Source organism: Acomys russatus, chromosome 32, assembly GCF_903995435.1.
Source record: "Acomys russatus chromosome 32, mAcoRus1.1, whole genome shotgun sequence".
Taxonomy (NCBI): Eukaryota; Metazoa; Chordata; class Mammalia; order Rodentia; family Muridae; genus Acomys; species Acomys russatus.
The window spans coordinates 33,410,398-33,429,666 of record NC_067168.1 but is presented as its reverse complement, the minus strand read 5'-3'; the positions used below and the strand labels follow the sequence as shown (position 1 = coordinate 33,429,666).

Here is a 19,269-nt window from a genome sequence, read left to right as displayed (position 1 = left end):
AGAGTAACCTGACGCACACTGGGTCAGAAAGCCGGCACGCTCCCTTTCTTATGTTTTTTTATTCTATGCAACCAGGCTTTACTGCTTTAATCACTATAGTAATGGTGCTGCTGACAGTGTTTCTTTATTTGAATATAGTTCTGGGAACTACCTGTAGGGAGCTAAGGTATACCTTTCCTGCCTTGAGCTGCCACACTTGGAATTTGAAGGTCTGAGGGGTAGATGGTACAGAGAAACAAGCCTGGAGTCCAGACAACAGAAGAGCACCGCTCTTGCTAAGCATAGCGTCAGCTGCTCAAAGACTGCTAGGGTTTGTATCTGTGTCAGACCATGCTGCTTCCTCTTTGGGCCAAGAACATCAAAGACGCGGGTCTGTATTCTGCTTTTATTCAGAACTGAGTCACTTGCATGTCACAGTGATCCACCACACCATAGTCCACTTACATTACCTTCACTGTCACCTTCTGGAGTCTGATTCTGCCTTCTCTCCACAGACAGAGCTCTGCAGGTTGGTATCACATACTAACTACCTGTAAAGACAGGTAAAGACAACCAGAACCCAAATAGAGGGCAAGCAGTGCTCAAGCTGAGGTGCAGAGCTAAAAAGGACAGACTTACCTGTGCTAGGCTGCTTCCTTCCTGTGTGTGTAATGCTGAGTCTGTCAGACTAACATCGTTTGCTTTGTCTTCATTGCAGAAATGCTTTTATAAGATTATAAAAACCGAAACTACCCACAAAGTTTATAATATATTAAACAGTGGTTCCTTGGTTTAGCTTGGCAAATACCCAGTCCTTTCTCAAAAGCAGCTATTTTTAACTTGCTCTTCTTCAGAAAGCTCCTGCTGAAAATGGATAGATATTGTTATCTATTTTCTTCTTCTCAATAAAAATTAGCAGCATGCTCTTCAATTATTTTTTTTCACATGCCCACCTTTCCTGCTATTCTTCCCATGTAGATTTTATGCATTTTATTTAAGTTGGCTAATTTTGTTTACGTTGGTAATGAGCCAAGAGCTGTAATACGATTGTTTCCTTTCTTTTCTTTTTGTTTGTTTGTTTTGTTTTGTTTTTTGTTTCTTTTCTTGTACATGTTGCTTGTCCAGAAATTGACTGCCTCATTTCTAATGTGCTTGTGCTTTGTTTTGCGTTCACATCTGGCTTCTTTACTCAGGGAACCATCTTCTTAGTGTACTGCTCCTCTCCACTCAGCTCACTGTCAAAGCCATCAGGTACTGTAAGGTCATTTTCCCCCTGAAAACATCTTTGTCTTTATTTGTTTTAGTCTGGCTTGCTTTATTTTGCAGTGCTGGCACTGAAACTCATGCCTTGGCCTGCCAGACAAACACCTTTACCAATAAGTTATATCCCAGCCCCACTTTTTTTTACAGGGAATGGGCTCTTGCTGGGTAGCTTGGTTGGTCTTGAGCTCACTGTGTTCACCAGGCTAGTCTTAAATAGCAGTCCGCCTACCTGTACCTCCTGAAAGTTGACAAGTGTCAATAGATAAAGAAGAAAATGTATAAGGAAACTTATTAAAGAAGTATGTTTATTTCAAGGAATGTTAAATAATTGGCTAATTCTATCAAAAATTTTAAGAAGAATAAATGCCAAAATCTTCCACAAAAGAGACCATTGTCCAGGTCATTTTATGAAATCATTGTTAAAATCAGAACTATCCCATTGTGAATATAAGCCAAATTAAAAAAAAAAAAAAAGTCTTTAGCAAAATACTATCTAATTCAGTAGCAGAAAGGCCCTGCATTCAATCCTCAATGACATATACCCAGTCCTGCATGCACGTGCATGATCTGAATCCAGAAACATAATACAAGGATAAAATACATTGATCAAATGAATTTATCTCTACCAAAATGCCAGATTAGCATAACACACAGGAGTCAAGCAATGTAACTTCCCATTATTCAAGTATGTATAAAGGGCCAAAAAAAAAAAAAATCCACATGATTATCCCATTAGTGGTAGTAAAGAAATTTGTAAAAATAAACCTTTTTTGTAATAAAATAATTCAACAAACTAGAAGTAAAAAAGAACATCTTTGACCTGGTGAAGAACATCTGTGAAAATTTGTCGGTAGTGTCACTTAATAACAAAAGGATGGCTGCTGTAGTCACTGATATTTATTATTAATGCAGAAGAACTCACCTGAAGTAACTAGGCTTGAGGGGAAAAGTGAATTTTAAAGGAAGTAAAAATATTTCTACCTACAGATAGCATGACTTTATATACTAAAAACTCCACTGGTATCTAATGACAACAAACATCTAACAAAAGTAGCTGGGTGGTGATGGTTCACACCTTTAATCCCAGCACTCAGCGGGCAAAGGCATGGGATCTCTGAATTTTGAGGCCAGCCTGGTCTAACAGAGCCACTGGAGCTCTTCAGAGAAATCCTGTCTTGAAATAATAATAATAATAGTAATTTTTATTATATTATTATTATTATTTAAGCCCCAAGACTGCTTCATAAAAAATAGTAATAAACAAATTCAGCAAGGCTTTGGAATGTAAGATCAATGTTCAAAACATAATTCTGTTCACTAGCACTAAATAATATAAAAACTGAATATAAGACAATTCTTGGGAGGGGGCCATGAAGAAGTGCTGACCTCCCTTCCAAACTCCCGGCCCTGACCCAGGTTTGCAGGCTCAGTCCAGCAGCTTCATTTCCTGCCAAGTGTACCAAGAAGCAAAAGGGGCCTTGGAAGACAAAAGAATAAATAAGAGAGACATGGGGTGCTAAAGAAGGGTACTCACCCCCAGAGTCTATACCTCTGTGAACCCACAAAGAAAGAAGGGGGCAGATTCAGAGACCAGAAAGGGAACAGGAGAACCCTAGTCTACATCCTGTCTTGAGAGTCTCACCTAAAACAAGACAAGGAACTCTGTGTCATCATCTTTAATGCCTCTGTGAACAGCCTTCAGCAAGTGCATGAGAGGAAAAGGAGGAGGGTATGTTCCAGGGAGAGAAGCAAAGATGAGGGTATAGGCTCAATTTTCTTAACAAATATAGTTTATTGTGAACTTATTAATCAAGAGTACCTCACTTACAACCTGACTAACCTGAACAATAGGAAAAGAAGATTAAAGAATACAATAATGAAACTGTAAGGATATCAGTTCCGAGGAACAATTCTCCCGGCGTAGTCAGCAGGATTTCTTCTGCTGGAACCTGGAGCAGCCAGAACCCAGAACCTCAGCCGGAGCCCAGAGCCCCGAAGCCTTGAGTGGTTCTCTCTAGGAGTCTCTTGAAGTGGAGCAATGAACAGCCAAAACTATCCCAAGTCTCCAAAGGCCCCGCCTCTTGTTTTTGGCTCACATTTATACCTCCTCTCAGAATTTGTTCAAGGATGTTTTTCAGGTGATTAACAACCACTCTTCTACACACGGTGGTTCGACTTTTAAGGGGATAAACATCACCTGGTCTTTCACAAGTCTTTCTCATCCCTCACTTGTGATCTAAACAAAAAACGTGTTTATCTCTTCTTCTTGAGGGTTATCTGCAGATAGATTGTCCTGTTGTTTTCTAGATTTTGGAAACTCTGTAGAAGCCTTTCTGCTTCTGCATGCAAATGTGGTAGTGGTCTCTTCATGGTAGCTTGTTACGAGTTTCAAGTACAAGAGTACATTATCTGTATCATTAGTTTTGCTTTAGGAAGAGTGATTAAAATAAAATTGAAGTAGGAAAAAAAATTCTGAGCTGAGAAAATGGCTCAGTTGCCAGAGTGCTTGCTGCACAGTATGAGGCCCTGATTTTATTGTGTGTGTGTGTGTTTTAACTTTTATTTTTTATTAATTCATTCATATTACATCTCAATTGTTATCCCATCCCTTGTATCCTCCCATTCCTCCCTTCCTCCCATTTTCCCCTTACTCCCCTCCCCTATGACTGTGACTGAGAGGGACTTCCTCCCCCTGTATATGCTCATAGGGTATCAAGTCTCTTCTTGGTAGCCTGATATCCTTCCTCTGAGTGCCACCAGGTCTCCCCATCCAGGGGACGTGGTCAAATATGAGGCACCAGAGTTTATGCCAAAGTCAGTCCCCACTCTCCACTCAGCTGTGGAGAATGTCCTGTCCATTGGCTAGATCTGGGTAGGGGTTCGATGTTTACTGCATGTATAATCTTTGGCTGGTGCCATAGTTTGAGCAGGACCCCTGGGCCCAGATCCACCCGTCATAATGTTCTACTTGTAGATTTCTAGGACCCTCTGGATCCTTGTTATTTCCCAATTCTCCCATGCTTCTCTCACCTAGAGTCTCAATAGGATGTCCTCCCCTTTATCCCACTTTCCTGATAAGTGAAGATTTTCATGGGACATGCCCCTGATTTTAGATTCCCTAGCACCTACATGAAATCTGGGTAAACCAGTAGTCCAGGTACTAAAGAGGTAGAGACAGAAGGATCCCCTGAGCTCACTGCGTAGCCAATCTCATTGAATCAGTCAAAGACCCTATCTTAAAAAAATAGAAGCCTGGGTGTGCACATATGCATGCCACACATATAAATGTAAATAAATAAAAATGTACATGTATTATATCAAGATGAATAAAATAATTATGGAAAGAAGTTAAAACCCAAAAAATGGAAAGATAATCCCTATCTTCACGGATTTGAAATTTTTATTTTGTCTTTTTTTTTTTTTTTTTTTTTTTTTTTTTTTTTCAGAGCTAAGGACTGAACCCAAGGCCTTGCGCTTGCTAGGCAAGCGCTCTACCACTGAGCTAAATCCCCAACCCCAGATATGAATTTTTTATGTTGTTAAAGGGGGAGTACTTCCCAAATTGATTTTCCATTTTGATGTAAGATTTATCAAAATTCCATCTCCATTTTTGCAGACTAATGCAGTTTTTGTTGAATTGAAAAGGACATTGTTGGGCTGGAGAGACGGCTCAGAGGTTAAGAGAACTGGCTGCTCTTCCAGAGGTCCTGAGTTCAATTCCCAGCAACCTCATGGTGGCTAATAACCATCTATTGTGTGATCTGATGCCCTCTTCTGACATGCAGGCAGAGCACTATGTACATAATAAATAAATATTTTAAAAAAGGACATTGTTGAAAAAAGTACAATATTGGAAGATTATACTTACCCACTTTAGAACTTACTACAAAGTAACAAGTAACCAAGATCAACCCTGGCAAGCTGGAGGGTGTTGATACAGGTGTTCAGTACCAGCACTTGAGGAAGAGGCAGGCAGAGCTCCGTGAGTTTAAGGCTGAGCCACTCAGGGCCACAGGGTAAGAACCTGTCTTTTTTTTTTTAATTCCTTTTTTTACATATACATTTATATTATTGCACACACATATATATAATAAACTATATACAGCAATAAGAACCATGAAACAATCAGGAAGTCTATAAATGTTACATTTCTAGTGTTTTTGGCTATTTGTATTTGGCAACCATGAAGAAACCATCTTTCCTATCTTGGTGAGTCTAAAATTCTGAATGTAAATCAATATCTATCATATCTCATCATTATCAACTTAAAACATTTATCTAGACCTAAAAAAACATCTTATATACCCTAAACACCTAAGCTTAATTTAAAACTAAACTATCTGGCCTTCAACCCTATCAGAGACTTGGGAATGAATAAAATTACCTGAATAAACAGAAAGTGCCAGTTAGCAGCTTCCAAAGTGAAAAAAAAAAAAAAATGACAGAGACAGTTTGCTGCCTGAACAGTCACCCAAAACTCTATAACATTGGAGCATCATCTTCAGCCTTCTGGCCCAGTATATCTGACAGACATATTTGTGAGGCAGGAACTAAGAACCATCAAGGCCTGCGGATCTGGGCGCAAGGAGGCCTGCACAAACTGATGCATCAGTCACGGACAATGCATGCAGAGAACCAAGACCCCCCCCCCACCCCCGTTCAGATGAAGCCGATGGACTGGGGGAGAGGAAGAGACGGCTGCTGAACTTCTGACATGCACTTGGTGCCCACATTTTGGTCACTGCCCCTTGTCAAGATGGCCTAGCAGGCTATCCTGACAAAAGCTAAAGGCTCTTAGCAGAGGTCCAGGGGAGGGGAATGGGCAGGAGAGGGAGGGTGGGAAGAACCTGTCTTTAAGAAAATGCAGTTGATGTTGGCAAAAAGATAGATAAGTCAATAAATCTGAGCTGAATATGTTTATACCGTTCATTTCTAATAGTGAAGCCAAAACAATATAATGAAGAAAGGGGAGGCCTCAACAAGCAATACTAGAATGATTTGATATCTGCACACAAAACAAGAAAATTGTGTTCCTTTATACATGCCTCCATGTTTCTCTCTTTTCTCCTCTCAGTGGATTTTGTTTGTTCTATATATTTCATTGTTTAGTTATGATATGACAAGGGAACATTCTTTCCTGGCCTTGTCTGTTTGATATTCCAAATGTCTCTCCTGTATCTGAACTAGCATCTCTTTTGCTAAAATTTGAAATTTTTTTCTGCTGCTATGTTGAAAATGTTTTCTGTGCCTTCAGAATGAAGTTATTTGACTTTTATGTGTCTATGATCTTAGACATGTTTCTTCTCTTCATGCTGTCTCTTCCGTATATCTTGGAAAAATCTAGACACTTACCTAATGTGGCGACTCTGGAAGTCAGAGTACTCCCATGTCAGGGTCTGTTGTGGCTTTTTATTGTTTTTGCTAGTAGTGATGTTTGGTTTGGTTTGGAGTTTGCTTGTTTGTTTTGAGACAGGGTTTCTCTGTGTAGCCTTGGCTGTCCTGCAACTCACTTTGTAGATCAGAATGGCCTCAGACTCAGAGATCCACTTGTTTCTGCTTCCCGAGTGCTGGAATTAATGGCTACACTACCATGCCTGGTTGTAATGTTTTGTTTTGTTTTTATGTACTGACTTTTTTTCCTGAACTAATTCTTTAAGTCACAGGTGGGTTCCAATTACTTAAACTGGTGATCATGTAACAGTTAGAGATGTTCTTAAATGTTCAAAACCAGTAAATCTCTGTAGTTTGCTACAGGGCTCTGTGCATATCCTAGGGCTTACCTTTAATATGCCAACATTTTACAGGACTATCTCTTTGCAGTTCTGTTGTACAGAACCTCATGTTCAGTCAGAGATGGAATATTGAGCGTCTTGAGTCTTTTCTGGCAATATGAGCAACCTAGCATGTGTGTGGCCTTCTAGAATCTAAGGAATATGTCAAATCTTTTCACAGGTCCCTATAGATATTTCATCTTCAGATTTTCCTTGAAGCTTTTTGGCAGATCTGTATTTGTTTCATTTAACGTGAATGTATCATGTTTCTAGAATGTTAAATTATATGACTTTTTTTTCAACAGATGTCCTGTGGATAGCTAGATAAGCTCTGAATTAAATTAAATTAAATAAAGATAAGTGCTGACCATAGGCTTGTCCAAGGAGCTGCCTAGCAGTTCCAATATTAGCAGTTCTCTAGAGAATGGGCTTTGGGGGCTCTAAAACTGCCTTATCCCAATGGGTGCTAGGCTCTTGGTTTCTGTGGCTGCTGTAGTTCTATCGTTGAGTGTTGAAGTAGTTAGAAAAGAGTAAAATGTAACAAAATTCATCCAGTTTTTCCTTACTAAACTTTTTTGTCCTTGTTTGATTTTGTTGCTGTGGTAAAGTACTGACCAAAACCACCTTGGGAAGGATGGGGTTTATTTATTTATTTACAGGGAAGCCAAGGCAGAAACTAGAGGCAAGAATCTAGAGGCAGGAATAAAAGCAGAGACCCTGGAGAAGTGCTGTCTAATGGCTTTGCACGACTTGTTCAGTTTACTTCATAAGCAACCAGCCAGAGGTGGTACCACCCACAATTGGACAGGCTTCTTCCACATTAAAAAAAAAAAAAAAAAAAAAAAAAGCACCACAGGTCAATCTGATCAAAACAATTCTTCCTCGCTGACTCTGAATTGTTATTTTTTTTTGTTATTGTTATTTGTTTTGTTTTGTTTTTCGAGACAGGGTTTCTCTGTGTAGCCTTGGCTGTTCTAGACTCACTTTGTAGATCAGGCTGGCCTGGGACTCACAGAGATCCACCTGCCTCTGTCTCCTGAGTGCGGGGATTAAAGGCGTGCACCACCATGCCCAGTGACTCTGAATTGTTAAATCAATCTTATTTGCTTCATTATATTCATGGATACATATCTATTAGAGAGTTTGTGGGGTTTGCTTTGTTTTTTGAGGGGATGACCTTGAGAATTGAACTCAGCCTATTGGGTATGCTAAGGATACCTTTACCATTGACCTTCAGCCCCAGGAATTTTTGGATGTTTTTAACACTTCCATTCCTTAATGTGCTCCTAATATTTTTTAAAGTGTGTTCTTACTATTAAATGCTTCAATTGGACTCTTGCTTAGAGAGTGGTACCCATGGACTCACACTGCCAGTTCTGCTGGATGCCACTCTGCCCTGCACTCTTAGGTTTGAGGTCTGGATCTAGAGTTGATGTAAAGCTGCTCCAAGTCTGCCAGATTTGGCTCTGCTCCCATATGGCCTGGAAAAATGTCCTGAATTCATTCTATTGTAACCTGTAAAAGAGAAGCAACTCAGAGAGGGACTGAAATCTAACCCACTAGTCCCATGTATTCTCATAGCAGGTGGTTCAGAAAGGGACAGCAGGAGTAGCATTGTCTCACATTGGCTTTTCTTCTGTGGCCAGGAGTTTCTGCTGAAGATTTTCTGTGTGTTCAGAAACCTAATGAAGATGAGCGTCTTCCCTCGAGACTGGATGGTGATGAGACTATTGACAAGCAAGTGAGTAAGGAAAGTCCTGTCCTATATCCATAGAGCTCTACTCAGGCTGGGCGGTAGGTAGTATGGATATGTGAGCAAGAGGACTGAGAAGAGAGTGGAGTTGTCAAATGGAAAATTTATTTGGAGATATAATCCATAGGATTTGGCCACTGGTCATAAAGACAGTAAAGAGAAAGAATCAAAGATAACTCAAAAAGCAGAGTCTACAGTACTGAGTCTACAGTAGTGAGGACTGAAGAAGATATGGAAGATGGGAGATACAGCACTAAGAGGGAGCCATTAGCCTCTGTTACTCTGCATCTTCAGACAAAGCTCCCCTCCTGCTTTGAGTCATGTTGTCTGCCAGACAGCACTTGCCTCCTGGAGTCAGTGCTAACTACCCACTTCTGAGGAGAGAGACATAATGCTAAGGCTGTCCTTGTCCTAACATGTCTGCCCCACTCATATTTCTAACCTGTTCTTCCTCTTGCAAACTACACAAGTGACACATGTAATAAGGGATTTGTTCATTTGAGCTCAGTCTAAATAGAACTTGGTCTTCACTATTAGCCTGCTGCCTCCTCTCACTGATCTGCCTTTTATGTTGGCATTGTATAGAGTGCAGTCGAATTATTTATGTTAGATATGTTAGCAAAGCAATGTGATTTTTTTTCATGTTGAGCTCTTTATAGGACCCCTTTTTCCTTAAAACCTGGAAATGTTTGGTCTAGAACGAAGAATGAGAGAAAGTTGCACAAATATTTCCTCAAATAGTGATTATCTGTGTAGATCCTTCCTGTTTTTGTCTCTTAGCTCCTCTTTGGAAACTTCAGCTATTCTAGCGTGTCCTGCAGGAGTAGCCGCTGATCTTCTACCCTAACCCTTGTCGACAGCCTGCCCTGCTGGAAGACTGGTCTCTTCTATATACGTTTTTTCCTTTTCTCCTGTCCCAGACAAAGACCCAGATGGCTACTCTTTTTTCTTTTTATTGAAGATAATTTTTTTTCATATAATACATCCTGATTACAGCTTCCTCTACCTCTACTTCTCTCAGTTCCTTCTGACTTCCCCTGCCATCCAGATCCACTTCCTTTCTGGCTCTCATTAGAAAAGAGAAGGCTTCTAGGTGATAGTAATAAGATAAAACTGCATAAAATATAGTAAGAAAGAACAGACTATCACACTGGAGTTAGACAAATGTGATAAACAGATGGAAAACCAACAGGAACAGAGCCCAAGAGAAGGCACAAGAGTCAAAGATCCACTGTTCACACACTCAAGAATCCCATTAAAAACACGAAACTGGAAGCCATAATATATATGCAAAGGACCTGCTGCAGACCTGTGCATGCTGCCTCAGTGTCTGTGAGTTCCTAGGAGCTTTGGTCATGTTGACCTGGAGGGCCTTGTTTTTGTAGTGTACCTCACGCCATGTTGCTTTTACACTCTTTCTGCCTATACTTACCTGCTAGGGCAGGTAGCCACTCGTAAGCATAGTTCCTTTGCCACATAGCCAAGACCCTCAGTAATAAAACCCTAACTACCCATCACACTTCCCTTCCTTTAGATTTCAACTCATGCTCTTAATTCTAGCAGGCTAGCTTCCCCTTATATGTGCCGGGCAAAGATTAAGAGTGATACTCTCGTTCAAAGGCTGAAGTCAGATGAAAGTAATACATGACAAAAGGAAATATTTAATCACTATAAATCCCTACTAGCTTGTAAAACAATAAAATTATGCTCTAAATCTTACAAAGTGATCATAGTCTGTCTGGTTATCCAAAGATCCCCAGAATACTAGAAATTACTGTTTTAGCTACTTTTTTAGAAACCCACAGAAGAACCACAGGGCTTTAGAGAGAACATCTATCAATGACCCACTGATATCCTTTGCTGTCTTACCTGCTTACAGGCATTTTCTGAAAAATGATTTTCTGTGTAGTTTGTACCATTCCTCTTGCTTTAAAGCCACATCTTACATAATATGTAAACAAGTTGTCTTCAAGAAGTTTGCCTGCAGACGGACAACTGATGCTGGCTGTACCACTGCTAAATCCTACCAATGCCTTGTTTCCTCACTGCAGCATCATTGTCACCACTGTCCAATACCTGTCCTCTGCACTGCACAAGAATTTCACAGACACAGACTTTGACTTCAAGGTAGGAGAGCCTGAATACTATCAGTGTCACAGTGGCCCAGAAAGCTAAAGTCCACACTTAACCCTGTGTTCTTTAATATATTCATAGCATTGTAGATTCTGAGGCTGATAGTTAATATAATATGACCTGAGAGCCTCCCTGGTGAGAGTATTGGGAGCCAGGCATCTGTGAAGATGCTTGCTGTTGGCTTCAGAAAAAAAAAAAATCAAGAAAACAAAGACGGGGAAGGTCTATTTCTAAAGATGATTAAAGCGGGAAATCTTAAGAAAATGAGATTATAAAATGGACTCTCTGCTACATGCATGTATTTAGTAACTTTCCTTGTAATGTTAAGGACTTAGGCAGTCATGTGATTCTTTTTCTGTCTCTCTAGGTGTGGAATTCTTATTTTAGCCTGGCAGTTCTGTTCATAAACCAGCCAAGCCTTCAGCTAGAAGTCATCACTTCAGCCAAGAGGAAGAAGACACTAGATAAGTAAGCAGATGTCTTCTGTTCATGTCTCTACCACTTGCCCAGATGGGGCTGTTTCTATGGCAGGCTCTTTCAGAAGTCCACAAGCTTCTCACATGGGTGGTTCCCCAAGTAGCCAAGTATTAAAGTTCCGCCAATAACCAAATGGCTTAGCATTTTGAGAGCATTAGAAATAACAGTCTGATGTACTGACCTCATTAGATTTTCAGGTCTATCTCTGTGAACCTCTTCCACTAACAGTTGGCTTTTACGTTACTATTTTCAGGTACGGAGACATGCGTGTGATGATGGCATATGAACTGTTCAGCATGTGGCAGAATCTGGGTAAGTCTTTTCTACCGACTTTTCCCTTTCATGTACCCCATCTGTAAATAAAAATTACAAGAGCTAATAATTCCCCCCAAAGCTTTCTGAATATCAGTCCAGACCCCAAGGATCCTCACACAGCTTTGCTCCAGCACCCCAGATGAGTGATGTCATATAGCATATGTGCACAGCACCCTTCTCTGGCGGGAAGAGCTTGCCTGAGGCGGCCCTAGTGTGACATGTACACTCCATTTTGAGAACTGAAGTTTTAAGAGTATGAAGAAGGCTCAGTTTTTCCTGTTTGGGAATCTGTGTTGTAAATGTCTCTATAGTGTTCACGGTCCCTATCTAGTGTTACAGGCTCAGAAGTATAGATCATGGAGACACCATGAAAACAAGGACAGGTATTGATTTTGATAATGATGAAAATAAACTTTGCACCTTAAGTGTTTAAGTATCCAGGTCATACACCTGATGTCATTTACATGAAGAGGAGAGCCAAAGCCTTAGTGAGACTGGCTTTGGCTTTTCCTAAAACGCCTCGAACAGATGCATCTAAGAGTGGTCAGGTCGGTGTTTCTAGTAGTCTTCCAGTCATCTAGATGACTAGCTGAGCCACCCGGAATTCTGGAAAGATGAGGAGTCTTTTGTCAGGAAGAGTTTTTAAAAAATTAGTTATGTTTCCAATGAAGTGTGATTTAAGCTCAGCTTGTGCCTCTGAAGCCATAGCAATGATAGTCATAGAACCTTAAGGTCACCTATGAACCATTCTCACCCTGATCTAGAGGTGAAAAGTAAGGTGTAAAACAGTAACAGGGAGCACTGGAGAGGTGGCTCAGCAGTTCAAAGCACCAGCTGCTCTTTTAGAGGTCCTGAGTTCAATTCCCAACACTCACATGGTGACTAACAACTATCTATAACTTCATTTCCAGGGAATCTGCCCTCTTCTGGTCTCCACAGGCACTAGTCTAATGTACATGCAGGCAAAGAACCCATGCACATAAAATAATAAAATACTTTTTTAAAAAAGAAAGCAAGAGGGCTGGAGAGATGGCTCAGAGGTTAAGAGCACTGGCTGCTCTTCCAAACGTCCTGAGTTCAATTCCCAGCAAATCACATGGTGGCTCACAACCATCTATAATGAGATCTGGTGCCCTCTTCTGGCAGGCAGGCACACATGCAGGCAGAACACTGTATACATAATAAATAAATCTTTAAAAAAAAAAAAAAAAAGGCAGCAATAGGACTTTTCATCCCTAAGTAGAGATATGTTTCTCCAAACAGGTCTTCTAGCTTTATCACTCTTACTACCTTCCCACAACAGCATTTGGATATATATTTTAACATTGAACTTGACTTTGCAATTCCTAGGAACACAAGAAACTGACAACTATACCAAGTACCAAGATCAGAATATGCAAAAATGAACCTCATAACTAACATTTGCTTCTTGGATAGGCTTCCAAAATGAAAGAAATAAAAAAAGATATTAGCATAGGTTCAGTCCCCAATACTGCCAACTTTTTTAAGATATTAAATTTGTCTTTTAAAACCATTCATTGTTTTTGAAGGAAGTAACAGTCTCTCTCTGGTCCCTAGCTTTACTTGACTGTAGCAGTTACTATATAAGCAGACAGTTCCCCTCTGTAGTCTTTGGGGGACTGAAAGCAGATATCTGAAGTTAGTTCTTTCTGTTACTCCATTACAAAGAAAAGTCCCCAAGACTGGCCCTAGTTCTAGGAATATTCCCTAGAGAATAGGCCAGTTTTCAGAGGAAAACTGTAGCACTCATGTCCCATAGGATGGCCTCATACAGGAAATTGGGGTAGCGAGCAGATCTGATCAGAGTGGATGTATTCCCTGCCACAAGAATGCAGTGTGAATAACAGGGATGGGAGGGTACAAAGAGATTCTAAGTCTTCAGCCAGCCTATTAGGATGAAGCTATGCAGTAAGCTCTTAGCAGGTCAGGTAGAGGGTTTTTGAGACATTTGACTATGGGCTTTTAAGAGGTCCGTGGACTTCAGGCATTTGGTTTCTTAAGACTTGGACTGGATTCCTGTACTGAAATGTCTTCCAGAAGTAGAATTTTCAGGGAAGCCCATTGTGTTTAAGCAGAAACTTCACATATTTTTCTTACTAAACAAAAGCTTTAGATGGATGTCTGAAACTCGTAGCTCATTACTCATCTGTAGAAATCAAACTCTGTTTCCTTGCTCTAAAGATTTTCAGGTAGTTAATAAAGCTTCACAGGAAGTTTTTTGAAACAGCAGTTTTGTGCCTTGAACATCTTTTACTCTTGGAAGCATCTACTATAAATAAGCAATTGAAAGCAGGTTATGTTGTTTTGACTTTTTCAGTGCTGAGAAATTCAGATCTATATCAGGACCCCATACACACTAGGCAAACATTGTACCACTGAGCCTAGATCTCCAGCCCTACTATAGACTGTAGTGCGTGCATGGCCCCACTTATGAGTCTTCTGTGTAAGGAACAAAGCAGGAGTAGTGAACTAATGCTTACTGGGTTCTGCTGTTCAGGTGAACACAAGATCCACTTTATTCCGGGCATGATCGGTCCTTTTCTGGGTGTGACGCTGGTCCCACAGCCAGAAGTGCGGAATATCATGATTCCTATCTTTCATGACATGATGGACTGGGAACAGAGGAAAAATGGCAACTTCAAGCAGGTAAAACAATAACTGTCACTGTCACTGGTGTGCTCTTCTCTGAAATTAACCTATTCACATCAGGTGGGCTAGATGGGTCCTAGTAGGATAGTTAGCCATCTTAAATCCTGCTTCAGAGTTTTTGTGTGACTTGCTAGCCAAAATTAGTAAGCAAATTTTCTTCATCAAGTTAGAGACCAGAGCCAGGCGTAGTGGCACACGCATGTAATCTGAGTACTTGGGAGGCAGAGACAGACAGATCTCTGTGAGTTTGAGGCCAGCCTGGTCTACAAAATGAGTCCAAGACAACCACGGCTACACAGAGAAACCATTTCTCAGAAACCAGAAGAGGAGGAGGAGGAGGAAGAGGAGGAAGAAGAAGTTGTTAGAGACCAGATTCTAGCATTCAAGAAACTGGAAAAGGAGAATTTCCATGAGTTTGAGGCCAGCCTGAGCTACATAGCAAGTACTAAAGCCTGGACTGCATAGCAGTAACTTGTCTCTAAGATAAATAAGCAAATAAAATAATTAGAGGACGTGTCTAGTTAGAAGATGTCCTCTTCAGTCTCTGCTACTAGTAGTCTCTGCTAGAGTCCCCCTCATATCCTTCCTTGAAGCCTACCCTATCTTAGGTCTCCAACTTGTCACAGAGATGCCCCTACCCACAGTTTCTCTTTTATCTACAGTCCTTTTGTCCTCCCCACTCAGGTTTGATCTCCACCCTCATATTTCTCTGTGTTTCCTCGCCTACCTTGTTCCCTCTCTTCAATTACTACCTCTGTCTATTCTGTTTCCCCTTCTGAGTGAGATTTAAGCATCATCCTTTGGACCCCTCCCCCTTGTTACTTACCTTTTTTAGGTCTGTGCATTCTATTATGTTTGCCATTTAACTAGATAATTCTCCTAGTAGAGGGAGGAGAACACCAAGCCACCCACAAAACTTTGACTCAAAATTCACCCTGCCTACAAGATGTGAAGGGATAAAGATAGAGCAGAGAGTGAGGGAATGTCCAACCAATGCCTGGCCCAACCCAAGACACACCATGGGAGAGAGCCAACCCCGGACACTATTGACAATACTGTGCTATGCTTGCAGACAGGAGCCTAGCAGAGTTGTCCCCTGAGAGGCTTCCTCCAGCCGTACCTTGAAACAGATGCTGAGACTCACAGCCAAACATTGAGTGAAGCATGAGGAGTCTAGTGGAAAAGTGGGGCAGGGGCAGACAAGGACCTGGAGGTAACAGGAGCTCCACAAGAAGATGAATAGAGCCAACTAACCAGGGCCTGCCGAAACCGAGGCAACAACTTTGCATGGACTTGACCTAGGCCCTCTACAAAGATGTAGCCAATGGGTAGCTCAGGCTTTATGTGGGTCCACTAGTAAGGGGAGCAGGGGATGTCTCTGGCATGGACTCTCTTGCCAGCTTTTTGATCACTTCCCCCTGGTGAGACTGCCTTGCCAAGCCACAAGGGAAGAGAACGTGCTCAGTCCTGAGGTGACTTGATGAGCTGGGGTGGGTGGTTAGGGGGATTCCCCTTTTCTGAGGAATGGGGAGGGGAGAAGGGGGAGAAGGGAGGATGGAGGGATGGGGCAGTGAGGAGGGATGGGGATACCACCAGGATGTAAAGTGAGTGAATGAATGAATGAATGAATACATAAATACTTAAATTCATAAATAAAAGAAACTTTTAAGAGAAAGAATTAGCAGAAAGGGATAAATATGGTAAAGAAGAAAAGGATGACTTGACATTGAGCTCTCCTGTTTCAGTTGGAGAGGGTGTCCTGGGAGCATGTGTCCTTCCTCTACTATATGGGCCAGCAATTTCTAAGGCTGGAGCCAGACCACATGACTTTTTATAGTTTTCATAGAATAACCCAGGATTTCAAGACCATGGATGTAAGAGATATTTCTGTCAGTGTGCTCTAAGTGGTCCCCTTGTTCAGGTCTTCGCCACCACAGTTAGCCAAAATCCCATCCACAGTCAAGAACAGAGAAAAATGAATGCATGACTGCTTAGACCTTAGCCAGCTTTCTCTACTTTTAAAAGTCTTGTGCCCCAAAACAGGGAATGACACCGCATACTTTGGGACAGGCTCTTTCCACATCAGTTAAGACAGCAATCACAACCTGCCACAGACATGCCCTCAGGCCAGCAGTCTCTCATGGAGATCAGGTTGTGTCAAGTTGACAATTAAAACTAGCCATCATAGATACACATTTCAAAACTGCCTTTAGAAAATAGATTTTAAATGTTCTTACCAAAAAAGGGAGGTAAGTAGGTTAAGTGACATATATGTAAGTCTTATTTAGTCATTCCATGGTACCTGTATCAAAACATCACACCAGGCCTGGAGAGATGGCTCTGCAAATAAGAGCACTGGCTGCTCTTTCAGATGGCCTGAGTTTTGTTCCCAGCACCCACATGGCAGCTCACCTGCATCCATAACTCCAGTTCCATGGGATCCCTCTTACAGCCTGTGTAGGTACCAAGCATGCACATGATATACAGACATACATGCCAGCAAAATAATGTAAAATAAAAATAAATCTTAAACACAAAATGAAAATCAGAATACTGTACCCCATACATGTATACAACTATTATTTGTCGGTTTTTGTTTTGTTGGTTTTTCGAGACAGGGTTTCTCTGTGTAGCCTTTGCTTTCCTGGATTCTCTTTGTAGATCAGGCAGACCTCGAACTCACAGAGATCCACTTGCCTCTTCCTCCCCAAGTGCTAGAATTGCAGGCATGTGCCACCCCACCTGGCTACCAGTTTAAATTTTTAAAACCCTTTAATCATGTTTTTGTCAATCTTTCTGGACACTCCAGAGAACTTGAGTCATCCTTGTTAACTTTCTGTTGCTGTGGTAAAATACTGACAAAGCCTAGTTGGGAAGGAAAGGGCTTATTTGTCTTACATAGCTTAGTCACAGTCTATTGCTGAAGTAGTAGGCAGGAAAGGCACAGCAAGCAGGAGCAAAGCTCGAACCATGAAGAGAAGTTGCTCACTGGCGTGTTTCCATGTTAACATTCAGCTATCTTTCTGAGACCTCCCAAGACCACCTGCCTGGGGGTAGCACTGCTCACAGTGGATTGTGTCCTCCACATCAATCAATGGTCAAGGAAATAACACGCAGACATGGCTATAGGCCAAGCTAAGGGAAGCGTTTTCTCAATTCAGTTTTCTTCCTCCTAAGTAACTCTAGTGTGTGTCAAGTTAACAAAACTAACCAGTACACAAATAAACTTTGTTGTATTTAGTTTTAAAAGTATTTCTTTGCCTCCCTCTGCTGTCATATTTTTAAGTGGACTGCTTTAATTCCATGCTTGCATTTCATTTTCTATCCTCCAATCATTTTGGTCTGCTATGTATTCTTTAACACTTTTATCACACTTATATATTTGTGTTATGTGTATGGCTTATAGGTATCATGGTGCATGTGTGGAGAGTAGAGGATTAATTTGCAGGACTTTACTCTTTCTATCCTTTAGGTCCCAGGGTCAAACTCAAGTTGTCAGGCTTAGTGGCAAACACCTATATCCATGGGCCATCTCACTGGCCCTCTGCTATATATTCTATACCCATCTTTATTGAAAATGCTTTGTTGAAGGTTACTTATACCCTTCAAGTTAGTAAAATCCAAGGATTTTTTAATCTTAATTCTGATCATGCTTTTTTCACAACTTTGGTGTTAACCACATCAGTACTTTTGCTATCTATACAAATATATTTTTGCTGGTTATAAAACAGTATTTAATATAAAGGAAATAAAATGCAAATAAGCTATGATGAAAATGTAAAAACCCTATTCCTAGAATATTAATAACTGAAGAAGCAGTTTGTGTCTTTTTTTAGACTATTCTCGAACACATAGACTTTTTTTTTTTTAATGGAATGATTGAATATATTATTTTGTAATCTGTAGTTTTAGTAACAGCTGTCATGACTAGCTGTGTCATTTACTGCTCCTCTGTACAACACTATTACCTGTAGAGTCCTTCTACTGTAAGACTAGACTCTCGTGTATTTAGTCAAATTCTTAAGAACTTAAGTTCATTTCAAATTTTGGCTGTTAATGTTGTGAAAACTATCCAATCCTATTTTTCTTTGTATGAATATATGTAAATGCATGTCATGTGGGTGTATATACATGTGGAAGCCAGTGGTCAACTTCAAATGTGGTTCCTCAAGAGCCATGTACCTTGGTTGATTGATTGATTGATTGATTGATTGATTGATTGATTGAAAACAGGGTAAGACATCTCACTGACCTAGAGCTCACTGAATAGTCTAAGCTGGCCCAGCTAGCAAGCCTTAGTGAGTGCAAGTGTTTTTCACTACACCCAGCTTCTCTGTATAGTTCTGGGTCGGTCTCAGATTCTCTTGCTTGTAAAGCAAGCACTTCACTACTTGAGTTTTACCTCTCCTCCCTTATTTTCTTAGGTAGATTTCTCAACCTTTAATCACTTTGTCAAAAACTGTCTTGTCTTACTTGCTGCACTAAAGATATGTTGACCTGGGCTGAAGAGATAGCTCAGTGGTTTAGAGCACTGACTGCTCTTCCAGAAGTCCTGAGTTCAATTCCTGGCAACCACACGATGGCTCACAACCATCTATAATGAGATCTGGTGCCCTCCTCTGGCATGCAGGTGTACATGCAGGCAGAGCACTGTATACATAATTAATAAACAAATAAATAAATAATCAGTTTTTTTTTTTAAGATACATTGAACAAAGGCATCTTGGAGAAGAAAGAGTGTTTTTTGCAGGGCTGGAGAGATGGCTCAGAGGTTAAGAGTACTGGCTGCTCTTCTAGAGGTCCTGAGTTCAATTCCCAGCATCTACATGGTGGCTCACAACCATCTATGATGAGATCTGGTACCCTCTTTTGGTGTACAGGTACACATGCAGGCAGAACACTGTATAC

At 40.8% G+C, this 19,269-nt stretch overlaps 1 protein-coding gene across 1 annotated transcript in view; it reads left to right on the top strand.

Annotated features, from left to right (window-relative positions):
• The window catches only part of Dock3 (dedicator of cytokinesis 3), a 328,616-nt gene that overhangs the window by 261,156 nt on the left and 48,191 nt on the right, over positions 1–19,269 (top strand). The window contains exons 28-32 of the mRNA XM_051140503.1: positions 8,660–8,754; positions 10,818–10,893; positions 11,267–11,367; positions 11,630–11,688; positions 14,210–14,358. Of these exons, the coding sequence (XP_050996460.1) occupies positions 8,660–8,754; positions 10,818–10,893; positions 11,267–11,367; positions 11,630–11,688; positions 14,210–14,358 (480 nt within the window). The remainder of the gene's footprint in view (positions 1–8,659; positions 8,755–10,817; positions 10,894–11,266; positions 11,368–11,629; positions 11,689–14,209; positions 14,359–19,269) is intronic.